This window comes from Lipotes vexillifer, unplaced genomic scaffold (genome assembly GCF_000442215.2).
Source record: "Lipotes vexillifer unplaced genomic scaffold, Lipotes_vexillifer_v1.1 scaffold1035, whole genome shotgun sequence".
NCBI classification, from domain to species: Eukaryota; Metazoa; Chordata; class Mammalia; order Artiodactyla; family Lipotidae; genus Lipotes; species Lipotes vexillifer.
The window spans coordinates 514,105-531,620 of NW_006772073.1; the positions used below are offsets into that span (position 1 = coordinate 514,105).

Sequence of the window (17,516 nt, forward strand, 5' to 3'; positions counted from 1 at the left end):
CCAGGCTAGCCAGAAAAGTTCCCAGGTCACAAGATACTGGGCATGGATGGACTGGGATCAGAGCAGAGACAAGAGGGCTTCTGAGGGAAATGCCAGGCTTCCTCCACGTCCCGGCTTCATGGTAACAGACATGGGCGGAACATTCCCCAAAGCCCGTGTACAAAGAACATCCTGTGACTCACAGCCACTTCTTCCCTGACTAAACCCCTTCCTTCCATTTGGGCAGCTGCTGAAGTTGAGGCTGCAGCCTCGAACTTTGTTTTCTGTCCTTGTGGGGCCCCCGGGGGTCATCTTGGGCGATCAGTTGACCTATGTGTCAACATTATGTCATCAAACTGGAAATTCCTTGAAATCTTTGGATGATTGCAATTCACATCCATATGCACTTATCAAAAGTTCTAATTTGAAGCCTTAGAGTTTCATAGTTTGAAAGCTTCCCAGACCTGTCAAAACCAGGCAGCGTCTCAGATCCTAGGCTGTTGGTTTCCATCCAGGGTAGGGCTTGGCCCCAGCCTGGTCTGCCATCGGGGGATTCAGTGCTGCACTGCTGTGTTGAAGTATTGCTTGAACTAAAGCAAATCAAAGGTCAGCTTTACCCAGACAATAGAAAACACAGTTGTACTTGATTCCAGGAAGGCATGTGCCACATAATATCAGGCTGCCTTTAAAGAGTTTGGGTTGTTAACCTCAACAGCAGTGTTTCATGTCTCTTGCTTTTCCAGTATGAGATTTATTTACCTTGTGGGTGGCAAAGAGCAGTTTGGAAGTCCAGTTTGTTTCTCCTTAAAATCTTCGCATTTCTAGCCCTCTCATCGCTGTTGCATTGAGGCACAGAAAGGCAATCTTAGAGTGACACTTTGTCCAACAGACTAAGCTGTACCAGGTTATGATGCCGTTTTACATTTAAATATGTTGTGACATTCAAGTCTTAAAACAGCATCAGCTTGGTGTTATCATCCCCATTTTATTGATGAGGAAACTGAGGCTCACAGGGTTACATCTTTTGCCCAAGGTCACAGAGTAAGGCTGTGAATTTAATCAGGGTCTGTCTGACCTCAAGGCTCAGCATCTTTGCACCATCCCATGCTGCCACTTCGCCTTATTCCAGTACCAGGACGCATGTGTGGCGTCACCGGCTTTTGATGCCAAAATCATTGTGAAGCATTTTAAAAGAATAAAATGATTCATTTAATTCCTATAGAGCGAAAAGAGCCAAAACTTTGTAAGCCAGGGCTGATTGGGTTCAGATTTACCACTTGCTTGCTCTGTGACCTTGAGCAGGATATTAACATCTCTGGGTCTGTTTCCTCATTTGAAAAATGGGAAAAATAATACCTTTCTCATAAGCTTGTTTTAAGGATTGTAGACAATAATACAGGGATTTCCCTGGCAGTCCAGTGGTTAAGACTCCGGGCAACCAATGCAGGGGTCATGGGTTCAATCCCTGGTCACGCAACTAAGATCCCACATGCAGCACGGCACGGCCAAATAAAATACAATGGCTGTGTATTTAAAAAGAAAGAAAGAAAGAAAATAATACATATAATGTATCTGATGCTCGGTACATGTTAATCACCTTCCTCTGCTGACAAAGCACTACCATGTCCCTTAATATACGTTTTATTAATTTTAAAAGTAAGAAAAACTGAAGTAATTTATACCTTATATATATGAACAATTCTTCCTTTCCAACCCTGGAAAGAACCCCTTCTCAGCCCCTAATTGATAAATTCATCTTCCCTTCCTCTCCCATGTTCCTGGGCTTCTCAGGGCCCTGCATGATGATTCTAATCCCTAACTTGTTGTGTTAGGAGCCTCAGCCAGTGCTACCTCCCCAGTGTTATCTTTCTTTTTCATCTGGGCTTCCCAAGCCAGCCCGACTGCGTCCACCACCTGCATTGCATTAGCAGAGCTCCTGGCCAGTGTGAACAGGTCACCTCACCCTCTGGGGCCACGGACTCCACTGGCTCTTTGGGGGCCTGGTTACCATTCAGCTTATCAGCTGATGTTAGTCCTCATTCCAGGGGCTCCTGACCACCTCTCCCACCTTGTGCACTTCTCAGACACAGGTATGCTGTTGCCTTAGCAGATGGATCTGGGAAGGATGTGTCATGTCTCTTCCCATCCCCTGATTTCAATGTTGACTGCTTCTGGAGTGGCAGAGTGGGCTGGAGGCTCACGGCTCTGCTCACCTGACCCTCTGTCCACCTTCTCTTGGAAGGCAAGGGCAGGGATCCTGTCTTTCTACAGCATCTCTTTTATTACAGGCTCCTGCCTTCAAGGAGCGCCAAGAAATATTGCTACTTGGAACCATAGCTCTAGTGTTTTGGGTTCAGTAGCCATTTAGAAGTTCGTTGAACTTATGCAAGTTCCATTCTATGTAGAATAAGGAATATGTGGTTGCTGAAGTTGTGATACTCCCATTGATCTCAGGAGAAGACTCTGGCTTTCCCGGGACTTGCCACAAAGGGTTCAGGAAGCGTGACCCTAAATATTCTGGTTTCTCTGTGGAACCCTCACATAAGTGTCATCCAAGACTTTATCAACATTTGTTTTGAACTTGTTTAATTTTTCAGCTTGTATTTTCTCTTGCAGTGTGTGTGAGTCAGTATTCACTCAGTGTCGTTAGTGTTTACTTAACCCACCCCCTAGTATGGCCGATCTCCATTTATAGAAAAATGCAGGTTCAGAGAGTCTAAGTGACTTCTCCAAGGCCACATAACTGGAAAATTCTGGAACTGAGATATGAACCAGGTTAGCCAGACTCCAGAACCTGGGATCTTTCAGGGGTGTCTTGGTGTCCGTCAGCAAGCCCTCACTGTAGAGAAGGAAACTTCTCCTGGGTAGGGAACCCTGGGCCCAGATGACCAGCAGGGAGGTCCTGAGGCTGTGTGTACCCCAGGCTCTCGGCCTCCTCTCACGAGCCCTAAGGAATCACCCCAGGAAGCAGCCAGGTTATCCTGCCTTACCCCCCTCTCCAGAGCCCTGAACTTCCCAGAGAAGCCCTGGTTTTCCCGGGGAGGGTCCAGCCGTCTCAGTGAAGCAGGCGGGAGCTATCCCTGAAGAAGAAAGTAGAGCCCTAGCATCAGGAAAACAAACCAAAACAACAAAAAATACCCCAGAAGACACCTGAGTATGTTTGTTCCCAGCCCTTTTCTGGCAGAGAAATGTTTCGCAGTCCTGTTTAGAAGGCCTGGCTTAGGCTGAGTCAAGCCAGGAGCAAGAATCTGGCCTTGGCCCCTCCAGGCCATTGACAGGGTCAGGGCTGGGAGACCCTCCTGGGGTCCTTTTAAGAAGAGTATTTGGGCCTGGGAAGCTGATGTGATCTCTTTCTCGACTTCTTTTTTTTTTTCATTTGCCTCCTCCACCCACTTCTCAAGCAGCTGATCCTGTGGTTTCTTTTCATGTTGAACAAAAGAGACTACAGCGATCTTGAAACCGGAGCTGGGGACTGGAGGGCACTGACCGGGAGTAACCCCGCCGCCAGCTCTGCTGAGGGCTTCCCTCCTCCGCCTTCCGGGGCGCTGCCCTCCCTCTTCCCTGCTCCCCTCCTTCTCCGCGGCACGCAGGCAGGCTGGGAAGAAGCAGAAGGAACACTACGTGGCCATGAAGGTATCCCCCCACCCCCCCACGGTGCAGTGCCCCTCCCCTCCACACCCCTCTCTCCTGCCGGGGAAGCGTTTCCTTAGCCTGCCTGGCCCAGAGGACTGGCAAGGAACTGAGGATTCTGTCCTGTTTGTCCTCAGCCCACAAACACACACTTCACTTGTTTTGTTCTTTGGACTCCAAGCTCCTGAATTGTTTTGTTTTGTTTTTCTCCTTTTCTTTGCCCTACCTCCCTGCACCCAAAGCAAAGCTCTCTGGAAAAGGACAGGCCGCTGCTGGCTCCTCAAGTATTTTGGTCCATATCAGAGACACGGCAGCAGGAAAGCTCTAGGCGCCTTTTGCTGGACGGGGACTTTTGGTCTTCTCTGCAGGCAGCAAGGACTCATGTTTAGTTTAGTGACCCGTCCAGCTCCCTGATGACCATATTCTGTGACAGCATTTATATCCTCTCAGTTACCCTTGTCAACTCTTGAGGCCCTTTCCCTCCACAAGAGTACTTTCACTTTCTTGATCTTGGTGTTCACAACAAGCTGTGAATATTATTAACCCTTCTTACATCTAAGGAAACTGAGGCCCAGAGAGATTCAGAAAAGTGAGGTTCATGATTACACAGTTAGGAAACAGCTGAACTGGGACCTGAATTCACATTTTCTGATGCCATGTCCAGTGCTGATTTAGTTTTACCCCAGGTGTACCTTTCAGTACCAACTTTAAGAAGACCTCTGAGATCATATTCTACAACTTACACATTACAGATAAGAACATCAAGGTCATGTCAGCTCACGTGGGCAAAGTTAAATGGCCAAGTAAGTGACTGTCTCTTCCACTGTGTTCTCTGTCTTGTTTCCAGTGACGGGTTTTTCTTACTGGTCATCTTCCATCTATGCCCATCCTTGCAGTGATCGTAGAGGTGACCATTTCCATTGATTCTCTGCAAAATGCTAGATTGATTTATTCTTTTCTAAAGCTTTGAATAGGCAAATTGGTTAGCTTCAACCTTTTCTTCACCTTATAGACAGTGTCAGCAGAAAGAATTCAATAGTTCTGTCTGACTCAGGAGCTCAGCCAGGCAAATACATAACACACACATACACACACACACGTGCATATACCTTAGATCATAAATTCAGTATTGACTTAGTTGGCAGAGTCACTCCTGTGTTCTTATCTATTCTGAAAGCACATGCTTTAGGATCAGACGAGCAATGCAGCTAATGAGGTGTCTTTCCTGGAAGTGATGATGGTATTAGCCGTCCTTATTGAGAACTTTTCCTGGTCTCAGGCATTATGCTGGGACTTCAGGTGCATTTTCTCATTTAACCCCCAGCTCAGTGCGGTGACGTAGATGCTGCTGTCATCCCCATTTATCCTGTTATTGACCCTTCCAACACTCTGCTTCCAGCTCCCACTCACCTGACTGTCTTCCTGACCTGCGCTGACGCAGCTGAGGGGGCTTAGAGGAACTCTAATGCTATCTTGACCTGGTTTGTTTCACACTCAGGTCCTGTTTCACCCTTCCCTATCTGCAGTGATCACCTCAGTTCATTACTTGATTCACTCATTTGTGTTCATCCATTTCTCCATCATCCACCATTGCCAGGGTGCCTTCTCTGTGCCAGGCACTGCTGTGCTTTCGAGTTCCAAAGTCCTGGCCCTCAGGCACTTCTGTTCTTCTGGGGAAAAAGATGTTGTCTCAGACAACTGCAGCTTGGGGGAAGCACACTTAGGAGGCTGTTAGGGCGCAGAGGATGGCCACCTGACCCAGCTTGAGGGCGGAACATCAGGGCAGGCTTCCTGGAGGAGATGACTTATGGCCCAAGTCATAAAGAAGGGTAGGAGTTAGCTAGGCCAAGAGGAGAAGGGCCATTTCAGACATCAGGCTTTCTCGATATTCTTGGCCTCTCCACTCATTTTCCTGCCAACAACAAAATGGAGAAAACTGAGACCAGAGGTACGAAGCCACCCAACTCTGGCCTCATACTATACCTCGTCCTCTTCCTTCTCCCATCCTACTCCCCAAATCTTAGGTTTTGAGGACTCTCCTCTATGTTTATCTGCTTGTACATTTATTTATTCATTCAGAAACATTGAGAACCTGGTGTACACAGCACTATGACTACAGGCTATCCTGGTCCCTGCCATCACGGGAGGCCTTCCTTACCCTCTCCTCACCAGCCACAGCCTCTGGAGACTTCTGGCTCTCTGTCCTTTTCCACAATTTAGCTTCAGCCTGTTCAGCCTGACTACCCCCTTGAAACACTTGCAGATAATAAGCCTCATCTGGGTCAAATGCTTCCATGAGCTGCCTTCCTCTGGCTCTCTCATCCCTTCTGCTTTCTCTGTTGATTTGCCTCTTCATCTCCCTTATCATCCTTGGAAGTTCCTTGAGGGCAGTGCCTGTGTCCTTACCTTTTCTCTGCACTTCATGGTGGTACACTAGTAAAGGTGAGTGAAATGAACCCTTCTCAATAATCACAAAATTATTATCATTTTTTGAGCACCTGCAATGAGCCCGTTGCTTACTATTCTTGCATTACACGTAAATATCTCTAATCCTCATACCTTCAAAAAGTGGGTACTGTTACCCTTACCTCTTAGGTAAGAAATCTTGGGCTCAGGAAGGCAAAATGAACTTCTCAAAGCCACACAGTTCATAAACAGCAGAGTCCAGCCTCCAAGTTAGGTTATTCTGGTCCCACACCCCTGATCTTTTCACTGCACTATTGTTTCCCAAACTTGGCTGGAATCACCCTGGGGAGTGTTAGAAAATTCTGATCGCGTCTCCCGGGAGCCAAGGTTGAGAACCAGTGCGCCCCACAGCGCTGCTTTCCTGCGCGCACACTGGCTGCAGCTTGCTGGTGGTGGTGTGTGAATCTGCGTCCATGTGTGTGGTATCCATGTGACCAGAATTCAAGTTCTCTGTAGCCAGGGATCTTTGGCCCGCCCTGCTGCCTTGCTGCATGGCGGCCTCGCCACCACGTGCACGTGCACTGTCAGAGGTTGTTGACTGTTTAATCAGCCTCTTGGTTCTTCTTTCTTATTCGGAGGATTCACTGAGAGGCAGTTGGAGTTTGATCACATCCAGCTGTTCTCATCCGCAGAGCCAGTTGACTTACCAGAAACGTCTTATAAATGCACTGCGCATGCTCCCTGGTCTCAAGAGTGTTGCTCGTGACCTAGACCCATCGCAAGTGCAGCGGGGTCGGCCTCCCACGCTTCAGCAGCCCTGCTCCGGAGGGGGGAGGCTCTTCTGGACTTGGCTCAGCCCAGTGTCGAGTGCTGTTCCGGCTTTTCACTCTCAGGAGGGGTGTGTGACCCACCTGGTCACTGAGGCTCAGCTCGTGTGTATATTCTGTTCTGTCCGGAGCTCGGAGAGGTTTCTTCGTCTCTCACTTGACAGGTGAGGCAGTGGAGACACAGCTAGGTGAAATAATCTGGCAAATAAATGGATACAGAGCCCAGGTTTTCTGACCCCCATTGTTCCACAGTGGTTAGTGTCAGGCTTTCCATGCCAGACCTCAGTTGAAGCCACCAGCTTTCCTACCTTCTTCCCGTTTACATTAGGGTTACTGGGACACTCAGGATGTCACTTTGTGTCTCTGGGAATATAGTTCTAGTGACTAGGAGTCCTGCTTACTGTTGGGGTGCAGCCTGGGGATCATCCTAATACCTCTGGGCCCTTCTCGGACCTGTACAGCTGAAAGGAAATCTCCTGTGATGTTGCTCAGATACTTCGGGAATCTTCCCAGCCCTGATCCCATCTCCTAGTATTTATTATCCAGCCATTATTCCCTGATCAGTAATTCTTTGCTTGATCTGGACACCGTGATACAAGGATAAAAGACACAGTCTGTGTCCCAGAGGCATAGTCTGGTTGACAGAATATGTAAATAAAACAACATTCCTAAAAGGATGGTCCCAAGACCCCCTGCATTAGAAATACAAGAGATGCTTATTAAAATGTAGATTCTTAGGCCCCACTCTAGAGCCACTGTTTCAGAATCTCTGGGAATTGGGCCCAAGAAACTGCATTTTAGCATGTCCCTAAGTGAATCTTAGATGCTCTGAGGTTTGGCAGCTATAGAACCGAACACAATGGTGAGAACGCAGTATCATATGTGTTAGGGAGAACCAGGCAGGTGGCAGCCTGCAGGAGCACCTGTTCTCACAAGGGGTGCTGGGCCAGGACCAGCACCTGTTCTCACAAGGGGTGATGACTGGGCCAGGACCAGCTTCTTGAATGTGTCCTGAGGAATAACTAGGAGTTAGTCAAATAAGGTGTAGCCAGAGAATAATTTCTCTAGAGACGTGAATCATGCTTAGTGTATCCCTTCTGTAACTCTGTATTATTAAAGTTTGCTTTAGCAGAACATGTCTGGATCAGGAAGCACTGATGAGAGTCTGGTTGGGTTCTGAGCCCTCCTTCTACTTTATCTCTGCACATCACCCCCATAGCTCCCAGGATTAATTCCTGTCCTCTTTAAGCCTCACCCCACAGCCCCATTTTCAGGTCAAACATCTGTTTCTCATCATTTATTGGGTTTGCTAGGTTTGCTCCCGAGAGGTGGGTTTGTTCCTGGGCCTGTGGGCTAGTCTCTCAGTGATGTCTGCCTGGTCATGAGGTCATGATGAGCTGGTTTTCTCTTTATTGAAAGAAGTTGGGTTATTAAGAGGGAGGGGCAGAAGGAGAAGTGGACACTCAAATGAAATATGGCAGGGAAAATGAGAGCATTTCAGTAAGGGGGAGGGCCTGCCAAGCATCTGGTCAGAAACCTCATGTTTTGGGATGAAGAAGCCGAAATTCAGAAAGATGTGAAATACCCAAGCGATGCCACTAGGCACAGCCTCCAACTCTGGGGACTAAAATTGGATTTCTGGCTAGTGCTTTTTCTGCTTCACTGCACTGGATTGGAACCTTTTCTAAATGTACCTGAAGGGCTAATTTTTTAAAGAGAGTCTGTATGACACCCTGCAGCAATCCAATCATTTGGTAGCGTTGATTTTTTTAAATGTATGCATATGTGTTTTCTTAAAGGACGGCAGACCTGGGTGTTGGAGGTCTGCATCACGTGTTCCACGTTTAGAACTGAAATAAGACCAAGTCTGTGAAAGTGCTTTGATATGCATAATGCTCTACCTCCTTGGTTCTCAAAGGGTGGGCCCCAGACCAGCCACATCAGCACCGCCTGGCAGCTTGTTAGAAATGCAGATTCTCCAGCCTCATGCCAGGCCGATGAATCAGAAACTCTGGGCGTAGGGGACCAGTCTGTTTTCACAAGTCCTGCAGGTGATTCTAATGCCTGCTCAAGTTTGAGAACCACTGCTCTGCATCAAGAGGAAACCAGCCCCCGAGGCTTGTGGGAATAAAGGCTTTAAATATCTCCGAGTTAGCTGTCTGAGATGGCACTGGGGAGACGGGAGCTGTGGGGTCAGGGTCACAAATCTCAGGTGGGTTGATTTTTTCTTTGAAAAGCAAGGAAAAGCTGTGTGTGTGTGTGTGTGTGTGTGTGTGTGTGTGTGTGTGTGTATACGTACAGCAGTGCCGCATTCCACGGTTTCAGAAAGCAGTCTTTTCTTGTCTCTGCTGTTAAGGCGAAGCTCCCTGAACTTTGTTTCTCTGTGTGCTTAAGCCAGAGGCCTGTGGTTATCAATCGGTTTACAACGAGGCAGTCAATATTATGATAGTTTGCTCCGTCGTGCTTTTTATTTATTTATTTTTTGAGTTTCTTATGAAATGAAAATAAAACGCTATTTCTCCAGCAGGCTTGAAGTTTCAGGACTTCCTGGTAGACAATGAAACCTTCTCTGGATTCCTGCATCACAACCTCTCTCTGCCAAGGCCAACTGTGGACAAGATACTGGGGGCTGGTGTCAGTCTCCGCAAGGTAAGCTGCGACCATCACTTTCCCTGGTGGGGCTGATGGCAGTGACATTGTTGGAGAGCGCCTGGAGGGAAGTGAATAAAATCCTGTCTTTGTAATGGCGCTGAAGGAGGTTGTTGGCTCCAATGCAGCTTCACCTATCTTTACCTCCCTGCTCAGGCTGGCGTTGCCAAACCATCCAGAGAGTGGAATGTACAACCTGGAGTCACGGACCTGCTGGTTGAAATAAAACTGATTTCCTGCCCATCAGTTGGCATTTGTTGATAATGACTCCCTAAAGGGGAGATGAATTTAAGATGAATTAAACATTTTCTTTAAAATTTCACAGTTCTGAAACAATAACCAGGGTTGAGGATTATTACCTAGAGTATCTCTGTCTATAAAATCTAAGAGAGGAGATTTTCAAAATGTAATGCTTCCTTTAAAGATAGATGAGAAAGATATATAAGGAGAAAATGCTTAATTTTTTTTCTTAAAATTATAAAACCAGGAAGTAATATTAGTGTTTATGTAGAACTTTAACCTTAGATTTTCAGAAACTTCCACTGGCATCATTAGATAATCACGCTGCTCTTGTGCGGTGGACAGCAGACCCAGATTGCATGGTTATTGATTTTCAGAGAAGTGTCTCAAATTTATTCTCTGGCAGAAAGGGGAACTGCTTCCTTCCTGTGTCTCATGTCTACATACTAGCTTGTCTTTGCAGTAAGCAGAAGTAGTGGAAATGTTTATGACTGAAAATAAGATCTTTGCTTCACATGATCTAGAATTTCAAAAATTCAAAAAATGTGCTTACTGCTTTCCCTTATGAAACTGGGAAAATATGCCTTGAGTTTACCAATCGTGTGGTTGGGAGATGGGCCAAAGGCAGCAGGCTTATGAAAATCGTTAGCATGATTTCCATTGCCCTCCACCAATTTCTTATCTGTCACATCTGATCAGTTTAAAATAAGGGACATCCTAAGTATGGAGGTGGTCCTTGCATGGTAATTAGTCTCTGTGTAGTCATTGTTCTTAAACCAAATACTGAAGGTAGGCTGGCAGCAAGGGCTGGTTAGAGAAAGGAGGAAAAGTGAAGTGTACTTGAGTATCTGGCAGTAGGTGGAAACTTAATGGAAGCCATGGCCAAGCAAGTGCTCTGCAGGGTTAGAAAGCTGTGTGGGTCTTGAAAGGCTTTTGGCCCATCACTACCACTAGGTTGTACTACAAGCAGATCAGGTTGCACTAATTGAAACAAACAGAGGAAATAGTAACGGAGTAATAAAGAGTCTGAATCATCTATTCATTCATTCAACAAATATTTACTGTCCATATGTTCCAGCACTGTGGACACAAAGAGAGCAAGAAAAACAAAGATGCTCATCTTACTGAACTTATTGTCTAATGGACAGTAAGGACCATATATGAAGAAGTGCAGTTTATTTAGGTCTAGTAAAACTAATTAAATAAGATATGGCAAAGGAAAGGTTCTTTGCTGAAATGAATAGATAAGAATGACTTAGGGAAGATTGGTTCAAGATGGCGGAGTAGATGGACATGCTCTCACTCCCTCTTTCGAGAATACTGGAATCACAACTAACTGCTGAACAGTCATCGACAGGAAAACACTGGAACTCATCAGAAAAGATACCCCACACGCAAAGACAAAGGAGAAGCCGCAATGAGATGGTAGGAGGGGCACTATCACGATAAAATCAAACCCCATAACTGCTGGGTGGGTGACTCACAGACTGGAGAACACTTATACCACAGAAGCCCACCCACTGGAGTGAAGGTTCTGAGCCCCATGTCAGGCTTCCCAACCTGGGGGCCTGGCAACGGGAGGAGGAATTCCTAGAGAATCAGACTTGGAAGGCTAGTGGGATTTGATTGTAGGACTTCGGCACGACTGGGGGAAAAAGAGACTACACTCTTGGAGGGCACACACAAAGCAGTGTGCGCATTAGGACCCAGGGGAAGGAGCAGTGACGCCATAGGAGACTAAACCAGACCTACCTGCTTGTGTTGGAGGGTCTCCTGCAGAGGTGGGAGGCAGCTGTGGCTCACCAAGGGACAAGGACACTAGGAGCAGAAGTTCTGGGAAGTACTCCTTGGCATGAGCCCACCCAGAGTCTGCCATTAGCCCCACCAAAGAGCCCGGGTAGTCTCCACTATTGGGTTGCCTCAGGCCAAACAACCACCCGGGAGGGAACCCAGCCCCACACATCAGCAGACAAGTGGATTAAAGTTTCACTGAGCTCAGCCCACCAGGGCAACAGCCAGCTCTACCCTCCACCAGTCCCTCCCATCAGGAAACTTCCACAAGCCTCTTAGATAGCCTCATCCACCAGAGGGCAGACAGCAGAAGCAAGAAGAACTACAGTCCTGCAGCCTGTGGAACAAAAACCACATTCACAGAAAGATAGACAAGATGAAAAGGCAGAGGGCTATGTACCAGATGAAGGAACAAGATAAAAACCCAGAAAAACAACTGAATGAAATGGAGATAGGCAATCTTCCAGAAAAGGAATTCAGAATAATGAGAGTGAAGATGATCCAGGACCTCGGAAAAAGAATGGAGGCAAAGATCCAGAAGAGGCAAGAAATACTTAACAAAGATCTAGAAGAATTAAAGGACAAACAGAGATGAACAATACAATAACTGAAATGAAAACTACACTAGAAGGAATCAATAGCAGAATAACTGAGGCAGAAGAACAGATAAGTGACCTGGAAGACAGAATGGTGGAACTCACTGCTGTGGAACAGAGTAAAGAATGAAAAGAAATGAAGACAGCCTAAGAGACCTCTGGGACAACATTAAATGCAACAACATTCGCATTATAGGGGTCCCAGAAGGAGAAGAGAGAGAGAAAGGACCCCAGAAAATATTTTAAGAGATTATAGTCGAAAACTTCCCTAACATGGGAAAGGAAATAGCCACTCAAGTCCAGGAAGTGCAGAGAGTCCCCTACAGGATAAACCCAAGGAGAAACCTGCCGAGACACATAGTAATAAAATTGGCAAAAATTAAAGACAAAGAAAGATTATTGAAAGCAGCAAGGGAAAAATGACAAATAACATACAAGGGAACTCCCATAAGGTTAACAGCTGATTTCTCAGCAGAAACTCTACAAGCTAGAAGGGAGTGGCATGATATACTTAAACTGATGAAAGGGAAGAACCTACAATCAAGATTACTCTACCCAGCAAGGATCTCATTCAGATTCGATGGAGAAATCAAAAGCTTTACAGACAAACAAAAGCTAAGAGAATTCAGCACCACCAAACCAGCTCTACAGCAAATGCTAAAGGAACTTCTCTAAGTGGGAAACACAAGAGAAGAAAAGGACCTACAAACACCCCCCTAAATTAAGAAAATGGTAATAGGAACATACATATCGACAATTACCTTAAATGTGAATGGATTAAATGCTCCAACCAAAAGACACAGGCTTGCTGAATGGATACAAAAACAAGACCCATATATATGCTGTCTACAAGAGACCCACTTTAGACCTAAGGACACATACAGGCTGAAAGTGAGGGGATGGAAAAAGATATTCCATGCAAATGGAACTCGGAAGAAAGCTGGAGTAGCAATACTGATGTCAGATAAAATAGACTTTAAAGAATGTTACAAGAGGTAAGGAAGGACACTAAAAAGTGATCAAGGGATCAATCCAAGAAGAAGATATAACAATTATAACTATATATGCACCCAACATAGGAGCACCTCAATACATAAGGCAACTGCTAACAGCCATAAAAGAGGAAATCGACAGTAACACAATACTAGTGTTATTGTTATATGATAATAATAACACCTCACACCAATGGACAGGTCATCCAGACAGTAAATTAATAAGGAAACACAAGCTTTAAATGACGCAATAGACCAGATAGATTTAATTGATATTTATAGGACATTCCATCCCAAAACAACAGAATACACTTTCTTCTCAAGTGTGCACAGAATACTCTCCAGGATAGATCACATCTTGGGTCACAAATCAAGCCTCAGTAAATTTAAGAAAATTGAAATCATATCAAACATCTTTTCTGACCACAATGCTATGAGATTAGAAATGAATTACAGGGACAAAAACGTGCAAAACACAAACACATGGAGGCTAAACAATACATTACTAAATAACCAAGAGATCACTGAAGAAATCAAAGAGGAAATTAAAAAATACCTAGAGAAAAATGACAATGAAAACATGACGATCCAAAACCTATGGGATCCAGCAAAAGCAGTTCTAAGAGGGAAGTTTATAGCTCTACAAACCTACCTCAAGAAACAAGAAAAATTTCAAAATAATCTAACCTTACACCTAAAGGAACTAGAGAAAGAAGAACAAACAAAACCCAAAGTTAGCAGAAGGAAAGAAATCATAAAGATAAGAGCAGAAATAAATGAAATAGAAACAAAGAAAACAATAGCAAAGATCAATAAAACTAAAAGCTTGTTCTTTGAGAAGATAAACAAAATTGATAAACCATTAGCCAGACTTATCAAGAAAAAGAGGGAGAGGACTCAAATCAATAGAATTAGAAATGAAAAAGGAGAAGTTACAACAGACACCACAGAAACACAAAGCATCCTAAGAGACTACTACAAGCAACTCTATGCCAATAAAATGGACAACCTGGAAGAAATGGACAAATTCTTAGAAAGGTATAATCTTCCAAGACTGAACCAAGAAGAAATAGAAAATATGAACAGACCAATCACAAGTAATGAATTGAAACTGTGATTAAAAATCTTCCAGTGAGGGCTTCCCTGGTTGCGCAGTAGTTGAGAGTCCGCCTGCCGATGCAGGGGACACAGGTTCGTGCCCCAGTCCAGGAAGATCCCACATGCCGTGCAGCAGCTAGGCCCGTGAGCCATGGCTGCTGAGCCTCCACGGCCGGAGCCTGTTCTCCACAACGGGAGAGGCCACAACAGTGAGAGGCCCGTGTATCCCAAAAAATAACCCCCCCAAAAACAAAAAATCTTCCAGCGAACAAAAGTCCAGGACCCGATGGCTTCACAGGTGAATTCTATCAAACATTTAAAGAAGAGATAACACCCATCCTTCTCAAACTCTTCCAAAGAATTGCAGAGAAAGAAAAACTCTGAAACTCATTCTATGAGGCCGCCATCACCCTGATACCAAAACCAGACAAAGATACTACAAAAAAAGAAAATTACAGACCAGTACCACTGATGAATATAGATGCAAAAATCCTCAACAAAATTCTAGCAAACAGAATCCAACAATACATTAAAAGGGTCATACACCATGATCAAGTGGGATTTATCCCAGAGATGCAAGGATTCTTCAATATACTCAAATCAATCAATGTGATACACCATATTAACAAATTGAAGAATAAAAACCATATGATCATATCAATAGATGCAGAAAAAGCTTTTGACAAAATTCAACACCCATTTATGATTAAAACTCTCTAGAAAGTGGGCATAGAGGGAACCTACCTCAACATAATAAAGGCCATATATGACAAACCCACAGCAAACATCATTCTCAATGGTGAAAAACTGAAAGCATTTCCTCTATGATCAGGAACAAGACAAATATGTCCACTCTCTCCACAATTATTCAACATAAACATAGTTTTGGAAGTCCTAGCCATGGTAATCAGAAGAAAAAGAGATAAAAGGAATACAAACTGGAAAAGAAGAAGTAAAACTGTCCCTGTTTGCAGATGACATGATACTATACATAGAGAATCCTAAAGATGCTACCAGAAAACTACTGGAGCTAATCAATGAATTTGGTAAAGTTGCAGGATACAAAATGAATGCACAGAGGGGCTTCCCTGGTGGCGCAGTGGTTGAGAGTCTGCCTGCTGACGGGTTCGTGCCCTGGTCCGGGAAGATCCCACATGCTGTGGAGGGGCTAGGCGCATGAGCCATGGCCGCTGAGCCTGCGCGTCCGGAGCCTGTGCTCCGCAGCGGGAGAGGCCACAACAGTGAGAGGCCCGTGTACCGCAAAAAAAAAAAATGCACAGAAATCTATTGCATTCTTATACACTAATGATGAAAAATCTGAAAGAGAAATTAAGGAGAGACTCCTATTTACCACTGCAACCAAAAGAATAAAATACCTAGGAATAAATCTACCTAGGCAGACTAAAGACCTGTATGCATTAAACTATAAGACACTGATGAAAGAAATTAAAGATGATACCAACAGATGGAGAGATATACCATGTTCTTGGATTGGAAGAATCAATATTGTGAAAATGACTATACTACCCAAAGCAATCTACAGATTCAATGCAATACCTATCAAATTACAATGGCATTTTTCACAGAATATGAACAAAAAAATTTTACAACTTTTATGGAACCACAAAACACCCCCAAATAGCCAAAGCAATCTTGTGAAGAAAAACAGAGCTGGAGGAATTGGGCTCCCTGACTTCAGACTATACTACAAAGCTACAGTAATCAAAACAGTTTGGTACTGGCACAAAAACAGAAATATAGATCAATGGAACAAGATAGAAAGTCCAGAGATAAACCCACACACCTATGGTCAGCTAATCTATGATGAAGAAGGCAAGAATATATAATGGAGAAAAGACAGTCTCTGAAATAAGTGGTGCTGGGAAAACTGGACAGCTTCATGTAAAAGAATCAAATTAGAACACTCCCTAATGCCATACACAAAAATAAACTCAAAATGAATTAGAGACCAAGTGTAAGACCAGACACTATAAAACTCTTAGAGGAAAACATAGGAAGAACACTCTTTGTTATAAATCACAAGATATTTTTTGATCCACCTCCTAGCATAATGGAAATAAAAAGAAAAATAAACAAATGGGATCTAATGAAACTTAAAAGCTTTTGCATAGTAAGGGAAACCGTAAAGAAGAGGAAAAGACAGCCCTCAGAATGGGACAAAATATTTGCAAGTGAATCATCGGCCAAACAGTTAATCTCCAAAATATAGAAACAGCTCATGCAGCTCAATATGAAAAAAACAATCCAATCCAAAAATGGAGAGAAGGCCTAAATAGACATTTCTCCAAAGAAGACATAAGAAGCACATGAAAAACTGCTCAACATCACTAATTATTAGAGAAATACAAATCAAAGCTACAATGAGGTATCACCTCACACCAATTAGAATGGACATCATCAGAAAATCTAGAAACAACAAATGCTGGAGAGGGTGTGGAGAAAAGAGAACCCTCTTGCACTGTTGGTGGGAATGTCAATTGATACAGCCACTATGAAGAACAATATGGAGGTTCCTTAAAGAACTAAAAATAGAACTACCATATGATCCAGCAACCCCACTACTGGGCATATACCCAGAGAAAACCATAATTCAAAAAGACACATGCACCCCAATGTTCCTTGCAGCACTATTTACAATAGCCAGGTCAGGGAAGCAACCTAAATGCCCATCGACAGACGAATGCATAAAGAAGTTGTGGTACATATATATAATGGAATATTACTCAGCCATAAAAAGGAATGAAATTGGGTCATTTGTAGAGATGTGGATGCATCTAGAGACTGTCATATAGAGTGAAGTAAGTCAGAAAGGGAAAAACAAATATCGTATATTAATGCATATATGTGGAACCTAGAAAATGGTACAGATGAACCGGTTTGCAGAGCAGAAATTGAGACACAGAAGTAGAGAACAAACGTATGGACCCCAAGGGGTGTTTGTGGTGTGATGAACTGGCAGATTGGGATTGACATGTATACACTGATGTGTATAAAATGGATGACTAATAAGAAAATAAATAAATAAACATTTTAAAAAAGCCAAAAAGACTTAGAACTGGCCTATCAGTGAGGTAAGGGGCTTGACTTTCTAGTACTCTGCTCTGATACAAGTACAAGGAAGACTTCCACATTCTGAAATTGTTTGAACATAGTTCTTTGCATCAGTTAAATATCTGTATCTACAAATAAATAGTGTAAATGCCTTTTTTTCATAATTCAGCCCAACCCCAGGTTAAGATATCATGCATTCCAAAATAATGAGAATTTTCTATTTTCTTTAATAAAAG

At 44.0% G+C, this 17,516-nt stretch overlaps 1 protein-coding gene across 1 annotated transcript in view; it reads left to right on the forward strand.

Annotated features, from left to right (window-relative positions):
• ABCA1 (ATP binding cassette subfamily A member 1) overlaps window positions 1-17,516 on the forward strand; it is a 111,212-nt gene that overhangs the window by 22,895 nt on the left and 70,801 nt on the right. Inside the window, exon 5 of the mRNA XM_007447287.1 lies at window positions 9,370-9,491. Coding sequence (XP_007447349.1) covers window positions 9,370-9,491 — 122 coding nt within the window. The remainder of the gene's footprint in view (window positions 1-9,369; window positions 9,492-17,516) is intronic.